Source organism: Dermacentor albipictus, chromosome 9 (assembly GCF_038994185.2).
Source record: "Dermacentor albipictus isolate Rhodes 1998 colony chromosome 9, USDA_Dalb.pri_finalv2, whole genome shotgun sequence".
In the NCBI taxonomy this organism is placed as follows: domain Eukaryota; kingdom Metazoa; phylum Arthropoda; class Arachnida; order Ixodida; family Ixodidae; genus Dermacentor; species Dermacentor albipictus.
Window position 1 is genome coordinate 29,741,095 of NC_091829.1, and position 12,401 is coordinate 29,753,495.

General features: G+C 44.5%; 2 protein-coding genes across 11 annotated transcripts in view; one reads left to right on the forward strand and one right to left on the reverse strand.

Annotated features, from left to right (window-relative positions):
* Positions 1-12,401, forward strand: part of LOC139049833 (uncharacterized) — a 349,117-nt gene that overhangs the window by 326,046 nt on the left and 10,670 nt on the right. For 4 of the 6 annotated variants that reach the window (XR_011508580.1, XR_011508591.1, XR_011508593.1 and 1 more), the window contains one exon: positions 3,615-3,665. The exons of the other annotated variants lie outside the window; for them this stretch is intronic. Coding sequence is in view for 1 of the 4 variants with exons in the window: in XM_070525656.1 (XP_070381757.1) it covers positions 3,615-3,636 (22 nt within the window). In the remaining 3 variants the exon portion in view is untranslated. The remainder of the gene's footprint in view (positions 1-3,614; positions 3,666-12,401) is intronic. 6 annotated transcript variants of the gene reach the window in all.
* LOC135917981 (uncharacterized) overlaps positions 1-12,401 on the reverse strand; it is an 81,509-nt gene that overhangs the window by 47,904 nt on the left and 21,204 nt on the right. For all 5 annotated transcript variants that reach the window (XR_010569488.1, XM_065451636.1, XM_065451634.1 and 2 more), the window contains exons 7-8: positions 3,601-3,648; positions 576-746 (exon numbers count right to left, since the gene is read on the reverse strand). Coding sequence is in view for 4 of the 5 variants with exons in the window: in XM_065451636.1 (XP_065307708.1) it covers positions 576-746; positions 3,601-3,648 (219 nt within the window). In the remaining variant the exon portion in view is untranslated. The remainder of the gene's footprint in view (positions 1-575; positions 747-3,600; positions 3,649-12,401) is intronic.

Below are 12,401 nucleotides of genomic sequence, written 5' to 3' on the forward strand. Positions count from 1 at the left end.
TTGTCACTGATAAACAGCGTAAATCACGCTTCTCGCTTAAAACTTCTTAAACTTGGCTGCGCTGCAGCTGGAGGGTGGGTATCCTATAAGTGTCTACCTTGTGGAGAGAGAGAGAGAGAAGTTTAATGATTCGAAATGCTCAGAGGTCGGCCTGGGGTATATTTCTCTAGCCAGCTACTCGGCATTGGGGGAAGGGGAAGAGGGAAAGAAAGAGGGAAGAAAGAGGTGCATGATGAGTGACAATGACGATACAAGGAAGATGTAGAACATATGGCAAGCAATTTGGCATGCTCAAACTCTGCAATCCAGGCCCGTAATTTGTGGACTCTCCGTGTGGGCCACCGCTGATGGGCTGAAGCTGAAACAGCGTAGAGGAAAGTGACTGTGATCGCCTGTTTCCGTCTCGCGGCTGCCCCAGCCCATGCTAATCGGCACTTCAGCACCAGCTGAAATGGCCATATCAACTTGGTGGGCAATCGCAGAATGCTTTCCCTACTGGTCCACGTCCCCGGATGACCATGTTGTTCCGTGAACCAAGATATACGTATACTAACGAGCTAAAGCCAACGACTCACCGTTGAGCCGGTTCCTGAGGCTGGCCGCGATGCGTTCCTGCCGCTGCAGGGCGACCGAGTAGATGTACCGGTACTTTGGTATCTTGTGCGTGTACTCCCAGTCGCTGCAGATCAGCTCGTAGAACTCCTCGCACGGGTCCCCGTTCGCGTAGGCCGTGGCGTACGTGGCCGCTGTGCGGGAAGAGGGAAAGCGCGCGCGCGACAATTGTTCAGTTGAAGTACACTCTAAAACAAAACTACACCGTTTGGGTTGCAGCTTGCCACACAACAGTGATCGTCATCTCTCTTGTCCGCATTTCCTTTCTTTAACGCTGCGTTAAAGAGATGGGAGGGGGGGGGGAGGACTCGGGGTTACTGTTTACCTGCTGGGGTTTTTTTAAAACGTGCACTTAGATCTAAACGCATTTCGTGCACGTGGAAATGCGGCTGCCGCGGCGGGTATTGCGAGTTTAACTAAAGTCGGTTTTATTTCTTCCGCGTGTGGAACGGTCGCTTTGGCTAAAATCTGCGCAGATATTTGTCAACTATACCCAGGGGGCCGTGTTTTCAGTTGACAGCAATGTGGCACATAATTTACAACTTGTTGATGACAGTTGACACAGTACTATAGCAGGTAAACACTGGTGGTACAGCGAGTGGAACAACAGCGCATTTTTACGGCGAGTTTGATTGCACATAACTCAAAACTGAGGTCATTGTGGAGCTTCATTCCGTGGGGATACGCCTTGCAGCCTCACCGGCTACAATTCGTAAATTGCAATGTGTGCGATAATGTAATTAATTTAGAAGTTAATTAGTGCATTTTTAATCAGTTTAATTATGTGTTTAGACTTCTCGTGCATGTAATGTCCGCCTTTCTGAATAACCCAGCTCAAGGACTAGAATTGTTACCCGCAACAGGCGATATAAAAAAAAAATCTGGGAAACCTAAAAATGTTCACCCCGTAATAAAGCTCCTCCAAAGTCCAGCGGTTCTAACCGGCGCCCTCGATCTAAGCAGCTCTTGCACGCAACCTCATAGCCACTAACCTGTTGCGGCGGGCTATAGTATACGGGAGATCACGTAATCAAAGCTGAAGGGAACATTTGGTGTGCAAGTTAAAATGTTTGCGACGCTTTGAGGCTTCGCTCCTAGCTGACGCGCTGTTCTTGAAGTACGCGCATGGTAATACAACGCGTGAGCTAAATAGTGGTTTTCGCTGCGAGGTGGATTCGTTTGTGCACTCGAATGGGAAGGAGGCGCCTAAAGTGACGCGAACGAAGCACTTATCCCGCCCCGTATTCTCCAACGATCCTCGACTCGAAGCTTACTCCGCTCCGCCGATTGTAAAACCCCTTACACTTCGTAAATTAGTGACACTCTCCTCCTCCGCCTTCACCCCTCCTCGTTTCTCCTCTCTTTCACGCTCCCTCCTCGACCGTGGCGCCACCTACATTGCTCGAGCGTAGCAACGGCGCCAACATGCGCTCCTCGCCACTCCGTAGACGCTTCTCGAGCAAAAATGGCGCTGAAGCAAGGCGCGAGGGCCCACGTGATGCTATTAGGCCAATAGCGACGCGGCGTCGGCCTCGGCCAGAGCGCGCGATGAGGAGGCGGCATTTTTTAAAGCGTGGCACTACTTTACGAAGTTTAAGGGGCTTTAGCCGATTGGAGCACAACGCGCCGTTCCTTGCCTGATGAAGGCGCTACACTTATCAAGAATTGCCCGTGGATGACCGTCAAACGCAGTGACCACTTCTCTCGAGCGGTGGCGCTGCGTGTGGACTGGAAGAACATGCAAGAAGGAACAAGAAGCATGTGCTTGGCTGCGGTAAAGCTAGGGAAATTATGGAGCAGGTTTTATTAGAATGTGAAGACATCTGCCCAGCGGTCGATTTAGGCACCACTGGCCTCCTTGAAGCCCTTGGTTTCAGAGAGAGCAGGGGTAAATGAAACATGTCCGCAATAGAGATTTGTAAGAGGCCATTGGAATATTGGTGGAAGTAGGGAAACAACAAAAAACGGAGGCGTACAAAAGCAAAGTTGACAGCAGAAGGTCAGAAAATTTGAGTGTGGGAGTTCATCGTGCTATTTTTTTTATTTTTTTAACCCAGGTAGCACATTAGGCAGTATAATAGCAAGAGCTTGGTGACGCAACCCACTGCCCCGTTCCAAAGGGGAGGCTCATAGCATCCATCCAAGAACGTTCCATATTAGCTGGGAGTTAGACCGATAAGTCTTTTTTCTTTTTTTAGACATTTTTTGGTAATTTTGTAGTAGTAAGCTGCTGAGTAGAAAACGAAATGAAGGTCACAGTTTCATTTCTCCATTTTTTTCGCTTTTGCATAAACCTTCGCCGCCGGTACATTAATGTGACGCCATCAATTTAGAAACTACCTTCTCGTATTTGGAACGTTACGGTCCTGTATAATACTTCTCGAAGCCCTCAAAAAGCTGCCTGTTTGACTCCCTTAATATACAACAATGACCCACCGTTCACCGCTACAAAAGAAGTTGCCTATTAATATTATTTATATTTATTTATATTTATATTTACGCCGTGAGTAATTAGCTTAACGCCACGGCAAGGTGGTGCGCGGGAACTTCAAAGCGGCGTCTCCAGCCGCCTCTTGTGTTTGCGCCTTTTCTCGCTTGCCGTGCCTCATGCAAGCACGGATAGGAATCGCTCTTTCACCGCACTACAAAATGGTGGTCCAGAAACGCGGAACAGCGTGCGTACTAAAAAAAAAAGTTTTTTTTTTTTCAACATATCTGTTTCTTCAAGACACCCATAAAATCTTATGAAAACTTGAACGAAGCCGCGCGAAACTCTCCCGTCGCGGTGGTTATACTCAATTGATCGCTTCAATACCTCCGCAAATTGTGTCAAGCAAGCTTTATTCTTTACATTCATCAATGTTTTGTAGTCTTTCTATCCGCTCCTCGCGGTGACATTCTGTTTCCGCGTGGAAATAAATTCACGTTCATTAAAGAGAGCCATACTTAACAAAACGCCCTTTAGATATATTAAAATCATTTGCTCACCGTCTGTCTTGCAGGAGTCCGAGTAGCAGTAACTGACTGTGGAGCTGTCTGCGAGAAGGAAAAAGGTGGGAGATTACTTTGAGAAACGAGCAGTTGAGCAGTTTACTTTTCCTGTTCTCTTTCGTTTACCGACAGTATTTTGGGAGGAAGCTTTGTAAGCTTTTACCGAGTTCGAGAACACGAGGGACTCGGAAATGCTGTGGCTGCACAACCGCTCAACAGATCTGAATGAAATTTGTTGCGTTTGATAGAGAACGCCGAATTGTAGTTTCTGTACGAAGCGCAGTTTATTCATCGTCTCGTTTTTGCTATATTTTTTTGTTCGAAAATGATGACGTACATCTAAAATTTCCTTGACAGAGTCGGTATACTGAACTTTTTTTTCCCTTTATATATTCGCACAGGCGCCATTGAAATCGGTGCATTAGATGGCAAATAAGAATCACGTTTTCGTTCCCACGTATTAAATATTTGAACTCCTAACAGTAAAGCTTCAGTTTAAAGGTCGGCAGTGAGTTCGCTCTGGTTGCTTTTTCTTTCATCTACACCGTTGCTACCGTTGTCGCGGTATTTTCGCCGTTACTACCGTTGTCACGGTATCTACGCCGTTGCTACCGCTGTCACGGTATCGGCGCCGTTGCCACCGTTGTCACGGTATCTACGCCGTTGCCACCGTTGTCACAGTATCTTCGCAGTTGCTACCGTGGTCACAGTATCTACGCCGTTGCCACCGTTGTCACGGTATCTACGCCGTTGCCACCGTTGTCACAGTATCTACGCCGTTGCTACCGTTGTCATGGTATCTACGCCGTTGCTACCGTTGACATGATAGCAATGGCTTAGATGATCGGTGGTCGGACTCCACAGCCGGAGCCGTCGCCTATAGATGTAGAGCACCCGCCTCGACTGCGGCAGGGTGTAGGTTCGATTCTACCGCCCACTGGTTCAAACGGGCACAAGCGTACCCCGGCCTGGCGTTTGGGCTTTCTTCAGGGGTGATACGCTTGGGAAAAGAGACTGCTTCTTGAATTCCCGCCGAAGCGCTCGTGAGGAAAAAAAAAAGTGACGTATGAAAGGAAAAGTCTCTCTCTCTTTATCGTTAGGTAGTTCAGTAGTTCCTTCGTTCGGTCTGTTCGCTTACATTGACAATCACCATCGATGGTTGTTGCAGATTTTTTTTGTCGGATGCACGCTGAACTGTATGAATGTGTTTAACGACATTCCTGCCGTAAGCTATCGTGAAAATTGATCCTGTAATTTCATCTAGACCGATTTTGTTGTCACAAATGACGAAAAACACTCGTATAGCGCGTTCAGAATTGCCGCGTGTTGGCGTTAAGGTCCAGGTTGTAAAATCACCATTCAGACCTACTACGCGACGTCAGTCTTTGTCTGTCGCTTTACTAGGCCAGGAAAGACAGTTTTACCTTCTCTCTATGTAGTACACGCAAGTGCTGCCCTCAGCATTTAATCAGAGTACTTAAATAATAAACAACAAGAAACTTTTTTTTTCACGTTCGAAACATAACAGCAGATTGTGAGAACCGACTAGACGAGTGATTAACTCCCTGGGCTACCTTCGAGTCTGAGGAGGATATCGGCCAAAGACGATCGAAATTTGCCGCCTACGTTCACTATAGGGATCGAACTCAAGTCTCTTCGTACGTGTGAAGTTGGAAGCCGAACGCGACGTCGACTCTGGTATCGCACAACTTTGGCACTTTCGAAATTTGTGTGGGTCTTTGTGCACCGCGCATACTCTCGAATACTGGCTCTCTGAGCCAGTAATTCGGGGACTGAAGGGGCAACAGGCCGAACAGTTACCGGGACCATTCGCGCTTGAGCGGCGCGTGCAAGAAAGACACGCACGGTTGAAAGTTAGCGCAACGTCCTTTGATTTCGTTCCCGCAAACTGTGTGGCACGTATTTCAATCTGCGATATGTAGTTGGGGAGTACGCGAGGGTCTTATAGCGAATTCAGAGAGAATGGCACCGATTTCAAATATACCCTGTCAAACTTGCGATAAAAGATCCGCACTTGTTCAACTTCATGCATTGAAATACAATATTAAGTTGAGCGCCAATGTATTTCGTTCGACACTTCGAAAATTATTCTCTAAACTCGTGTCCTCAGCCGTCGTTCGAAGTCGATATCTCTTGCGTACTCACTAGCTGTGTAATTCGTAGATTGAAATATATGCCCTAAAGTAATTAATTAGAAAGTAAATTTACGTAATTTTGTAATAATTCCATTAAAATTTTGACTTTTCGTTTAACTGATGACTGCCTCATCGAGCAATTTAGATCCAGGCTTACACTCGGGCTACCTGCCACTAGCAATTTTTAAACGTTTTGGTGCAGTTACATTAAAAAAAGGAAACCTATATATTTGTACACTCGGCTGCTGCTTTCTTCCGAGTGCTCGAAAAACATTCGCCTCGTTCTCACACCACCGCACTCTCCAGCTGCAAGCGATTCAAGGACTTCTCATCTCCGGTGCGATGTGAACGCTAGATGGAGGACCCGACTGGAGAGCGCGGCCAAAAGACTCCGCGTTTTGGTCACGTGACAACTGCAACTTCCCGTTGTTAGGCCTCGCGACATTGGTACAGCGGCCGGTCCGCTGTACCCTCTAGCGGCGGCAGTTTGTTCGCCACGTTTGTATAGAGGAGAAGCAAAGCTGACGTGTTTCCCCTTCCGGTCTCCGATTGCACTGACGAGCGGCTGATCGCATTGGTTCGCGCGCGCTTTCCCCGGCTTCTGCCTGTTTCACATGCTGCGACTGGAACGACGAAAATCGGTGCTGTCGCACGCGTCGCAGAGCGATTTTTAGAGGGCCCATTTCACATGATTGCGATTTTAACAATGCGACTGGTGCGATTCCCAGGGTTGCTTACTGCCAGGTTTCATGGCACACGTTGCACAATTATTTTATTGTAATGAATAAAACGTTTAACTTATAATATTGTTGACTTTTCTTTATTAGGAGCAAATAATATGCTTGTTTTGTAATTTAAAAACATGTTGAAGTTAACATTTGTTTCGGAGTGCGCGACGGCGGTTTCTGTAGTTCAGTGCGACATCGCGCACGTAAACAATGGTAAACAGCTGTTCGCAGGTGGTTCAGCGATTCTTTATTCTATGGTTCAGCGCTGTGTGTTATTTTATCTACCTTCTATGACCGTTTCGTTCTGCCTGCGCTACAACAATATACAAGATGACCTATCGACAAGTTCATATAGCTACCCTCACCGTATATGCAGTATTCGGAATTCGGCTGCCACGAAGATGTCGTGTCAGCCCAACAAGATCCTCGCGCTACCCGTGCTCGGCGTCAGCTTCTGGAGAAATGATGCGTGTATATTGCCCGTCATTGCGCATATGTGGTGCCTGCTCCTAGCCATATTCTTACGCCAAACGCAACAAGAAGCACCAACCCGAACGCCCGCGTGTGCCCCTGAACGAAGCCTCAAACGATCTGTGTGATTACGACGTGGAATGAAAATTGTGTTGTGAAATTCAACCTTAGCGCTAGCCTGGTTCGTCCATCGCCGCGCTCGCGCTGCGAATGTATATATGGGAGCCTTCTCTAAATATTTCTAAAGGCGCAAAAGCCGACGCATCAAATGTTTCGAGCAGTTACCGTCACTTTTGTAAAAACCTGTACGTTGTAACATAGCATTCTAAAAGACACGCTTCTCGTCCACTTTGTTGTCCCGTGTCTCGCGCTGGTAGTATACTAGGAACTTCTAACAAGAAGACCATATCAATACGCGCTATTCATAACGCAGGATCGTAGGCCCACGGCAGGCGGACTTGCCGTAGAATTTTTCAGCTTTCTGCTCAGCCTCGCACGCCTCTCAAGGTTAGCCTGTTTTGTGGAAATAAATATTATTATTATATTAATAATGTTATTAGATATTATAGCTTCTTCACTGTAATTTATAGCAATCATCCGGATTTCTTAAGCTAGTCATGCATTTAACCTGTATTAGATCAACATTGTTACGACGTGTTTACGGGAGTCATTTAAAACTAGATTGCTCAGCCAGAGAAAGAACAAATGCAAGCCTCAGTGTTTATTCCAATTTGGTATTCCTAAACAGATTGTATTGGCAGAATTTTATGCCTGCTTGCATTTCCTGCAATTCAATGTTCAGAGCTGGAGAAACTTATTCCTTTTCTTGCTGTCGAAAGGCTGCTTCAATGTCGATAGCAAGCTATAATTATTCATTTCGAAAGTGTTAAGCAATGACTATATGTCTAAGCTTATCAATGCATTTTTGTTCTACGAACACAATTAAGTTTTCTCTCTCCCTCTCATTGACAGCCATGGAGTGAAACTGTTCACTTTCATAAGTATCCGGATGCAAACATTCTGGAGTTTGTCCTGAGCATTTATCTGCATCCTATAGTGTGCATGTATGTATCAAGTTTTTGTGTTACAATCGCAGTGATCTACACATATTGTTATATTGCAACAAACAAATTTATTTCACTTTGTTTTCAAATCTACAATGTGGCCATGCAGTAACGACTGCATTAATAAGCAAAGAAGAAAACTGCAGATTCAGTGTACGTGTTGGAATCTATGCGAAGTGAAGTTTTTGTCAAGTGGTCAATTAAATACTGTTAAAGTAACTGCGATATATACAATTTGTCTTATTTTCAACAATCCAACATGTCATCTTTTGCAAGGTTTGCTTATGCACCGCATAGGTCACAACCTTAATGTAATGTAATTTTTATGCATTACACTGTTCACAAACCATACCGAAACGCAAATGGCAGTTAATGTAGATGCACGCTGCGAGACATCAATGCAGTGACGTTTGTTGAGCAAGAAATGATGCGAGGTATATGCAGATAAATGAATGACATGTGCTTATATACATATTTATTTATATACCTCGCAGGCTGCAAGGTTGGAGTATTATGCGAGGGGGAATAGAAAAGTAGCTACAGAAGGAAGAAGGGCACAACATAAAAAAAACATCAAAAAAAGCAGTGCCAATACATTGCACCAACTAGTCCGTGTTTTACTGGCACAACATTATACAATACTTAACAAACAATAACAGAAAAAGTTACTGCCCGTGCACCCTGTACAGACAGTAAACCAGCAAAGCTGAAATGTGCAGCCCCGGTGTTTATCACTGGGTTAATTTCAATGGTTTATTCAAGTCTTTCTATATTATTGGTTATGTCTGTGTTTCTTAATGAGGTTATGCACATGTTTGGCTTGGGTTTATCACATTGTTTATTTGGAATGCCACACATTGCACTTTGCAAGATCACTATCATGGAAAGTGCAATGAGTGGTTCATTGTGGTATTCCAGCGGGTCCATCAAAGTCTTTCTGAATTATGTTACACACTTGTGTTTTTTAATGCATTAATCATAATGTTTATGACTCAGTTATGCACTGCAGTTACGAAGTGACACACCGGGGCTGCACATTTCATTTAATTAAATACAGGGACACATTTTCGAACCTATTGGGAAGTCGGAGAGAGACTGCTGCACGCGTGCTCTGCTGCTAGAGAGAAACGACGTCACTATCGGTCTAGCCAATGGCCCACCACACCTTTGCTGTGAGATAATAATGACATCATGATCTTGTCTTAACCCCGTCCCCCTCTGTGTCCCTTCCCTGCAATAATACGCAGATAAATGTATGTTTGAAATGCATAAGCATTTCTGTCTACCCAAAAAGAAATGTCGCCGTCCATCATGCAAGACGAATGCAATGGCTCACACCCCCTTAAACAATGGCTCATACCCCTACACTAGGGTTTTTGGGATCGGACCATGAGTGTTTCGCCTAGGCATATACAGCTTCACTGTAAAAAGAATGAACACCTTTCTGCTAGAAACCAAGGCAATCATGAGGTGTATTAATATATGAAAGTTTATTGAACATGCCGAGTAAATGCTGTTCGACAAGCAATAAACCGAATTTACACAAAAAGCAGAAGCAAGATCTGATGTGTGTCCATACAGATTCCAACAGGAAACGCATCCATCTCTGAAAGTGTAACAGTGGCCATGCTGACACAAGATTCTCCCAGTGTGTTTGCATCTACAACATCCATAATTTCTCTAGGCAGCCGATCTCCACAGAATGCTAGCTTCTTCCTCTACAATGCACTCTCCACATCTGAGCGTGCATTGTAGAGGAAGAAGCTAGCATTCTGTGCAGATCAGCTGCCTAGAGAGATTACGCAAGCTGTAGATCTAAAAATGCTGGGTTAATCCTGTCAGCACGGCCTCCGTTAGAAATGGATGCATTTCCTCTCGGGAAACACACATGAATTTTTGATTCTCCTTTTTGTGCATGTTCAGTCTATTGCTTGTCAGCGAGCATTTACTCGGTGTGTACATTAAACTTTTGGTTGTTAGATCATCTCGGTTTTCTTGTTTGTCCTATGTGTTCTCTGGTGCCATCTGCAGCCAGGCTATTCGTTTTTTTTTTTTAGACTGCAACAAGTCACTTTAATGGCCCTCATGATACCTTATAAAATCTTTTATTTGGCCAATGTAGCAAGAATGTACAGTGTGAAGCAGTAAGAACAGGGTATGCTAACTTCTGATTAAAAGGTTTATTGTGAAAATGCAGTGATCTATAAAGGTTACCACAAAGTAGTACAGCAATAAAACCTGATAAAGACTAGTGCTTGATGAAACCAAACATAAAAGCAGGAAAGGGAGAAAATACACATAGATATACAAGTCCAGGGAAAAAAAAATATTGTGATCATCAAGTGTGCATGTGGCTACCTTCCAGGAAACTCATTTTTTTCCCAGTGGCATGGAACTGGAAGTATGTGCTTGCATAAACAAGCTGTCAGTCCGTCTATTGGAATAACAACAAAGTTTCTTGAAAGGTGCTGGCATGCAGGATTGGCAATTGTAATGATTTTTTTCTTCTTGCACTTGGAATTTTTCTATATTTTCTTTCTGTAGCATCTTTATTTATGTTTGCCTGTATCAAGCACCAATTTTTATCTATCCTTCAAAGATGTCTTTCTTTTTCTGGGGAAAACTCGGGGAAGGCAGGAGATGGAAATTCAAGACGATGAGCAACATGAGAACAAGGTGAAAGTAGGAGCCAACGTTTTCACACGTGGACCTTGAAGAAGACAAGTCCACTTGTCGAAACGTTGGCTCCTGCTTTCACCTTGTTCTCGTTTTGCTCATCGTCTTTTTTTTTTTGTGCTAATTTATATAACTCGCCACATTTTTACAAATGAACCTCAGTTGAAAGTTCGTCCTCATCCATATCTAGTGTCATCCTGTTGATACTGCTTCATGCTATCCACTCTTGCAACATTTGTGTGTGTGTGTGCACACGCGTGGATTTGGATGTGAGATCGGGCCCTTGGGCAGAGGTATCATTCTTCTCCTGTGCAGCCTTATGAATTCATTAACTATACTGCAACAGAAATTCGATGGACAGGAACGAAGTGAACACACCGAGTACTTCTTTCTTGTCTGTTGTCTATCTGTAGCACTTTAGTTAATAATGAATATACACAAACTCATCTAGTTCTCAGTTATTATGTCAGGCTTATAAGCCCGCTTGTTTCCTGAAATATCTGCATGGCTATGTATTCTGTAATTTAATTTCTGGCTATGTGCTTGCAAGTCGCGTGTCAATCTCCTGATTTTCCCGACAATCTTGTGTGATGTGCAGGCCCAGACAGTTTCTGGTGAATCCATGCAGGGTGTAATCTGCACTACAAGTGCTGCTTTGATTGCCTTCAGTTCAGCTTTTCTAGGTGTAGGATGACCTGGAATGGTACTCACTTATATGGCGTTTAGTTTTATGTAGTGTCATACTACTGTTACACTGGTATTGCCAGATGAGTGTACTATATGTGCCTTATGTTTGCTTGCATTTTCATGATTAGCAACCTCCTCTGTGTGTTTGGCAGTTGCATATAGTCTCCTGCCCTAATTGTTTGCCCCCATATTCCACGGTATGGGCCTGTTGTGTTTCAAGTTCAGGTACTCCCGAGGTTGTGTTTCTGAAGGGAGGGGTAGTCATCTTTGCATCTCATATGCTAGCTGGCATAGTATCTTGGGACGAGGTTCTGAGCTCTTGAGACAAAGAATTTGTGCTGCAGGCTGCAACTCTACTCCGTCTAGGAGCTTGTTCGTCAGCTCTTTTTCATAGAGGTCATCAAGCATGGTACAGTTGGAAAGACCTGTTATTACTACCCGATGCCTGTATTCGATGAGTTGTCTTTTTTGTGTGCTGCTGGTAATTCATACCGTGCCATACCTTGGACACAAGCACAGCATCTGCGATTTTCTATAGTATGCACTAGTCCACCCCCATTATTTCGAGATTATTCTGTTCACCAGGTGTGGAAGTTGCGTCCAGGCATTGCATAATTGTTTCACCCACGTGCTGGCTCTGCCGTCACGGGCTTACACTAGCTGAGGATTTGTGGATGTTGACTTGCGGGCATATTTGTCCAGCTATGTGGATCACAATGTGCAATCTTGGGTAGTTCTTGATTCTAGTCTTTCTTTTTTTTTCCGACGTCCATATGAGCTGACTTATCAGAAAGTGAGAGGCCAGACTGGCCAAGAAAGTCTGCAGTGTTGTCGAGGGCTTGTTGCATCATTCTTGATTTCTGTATAAGATAGCTTTCCCATGGACTGTAATACACCATAGGCTGTAGTGTTTCTTGTAGTATGCCCGTGTTGTTGGTGTGTGTGCGCCAAATGTACCTCCAACTCTCACCTGAAATTTTCTGTCTTTCAGAAAGTTGCTGTTTAAGTGCTCTACC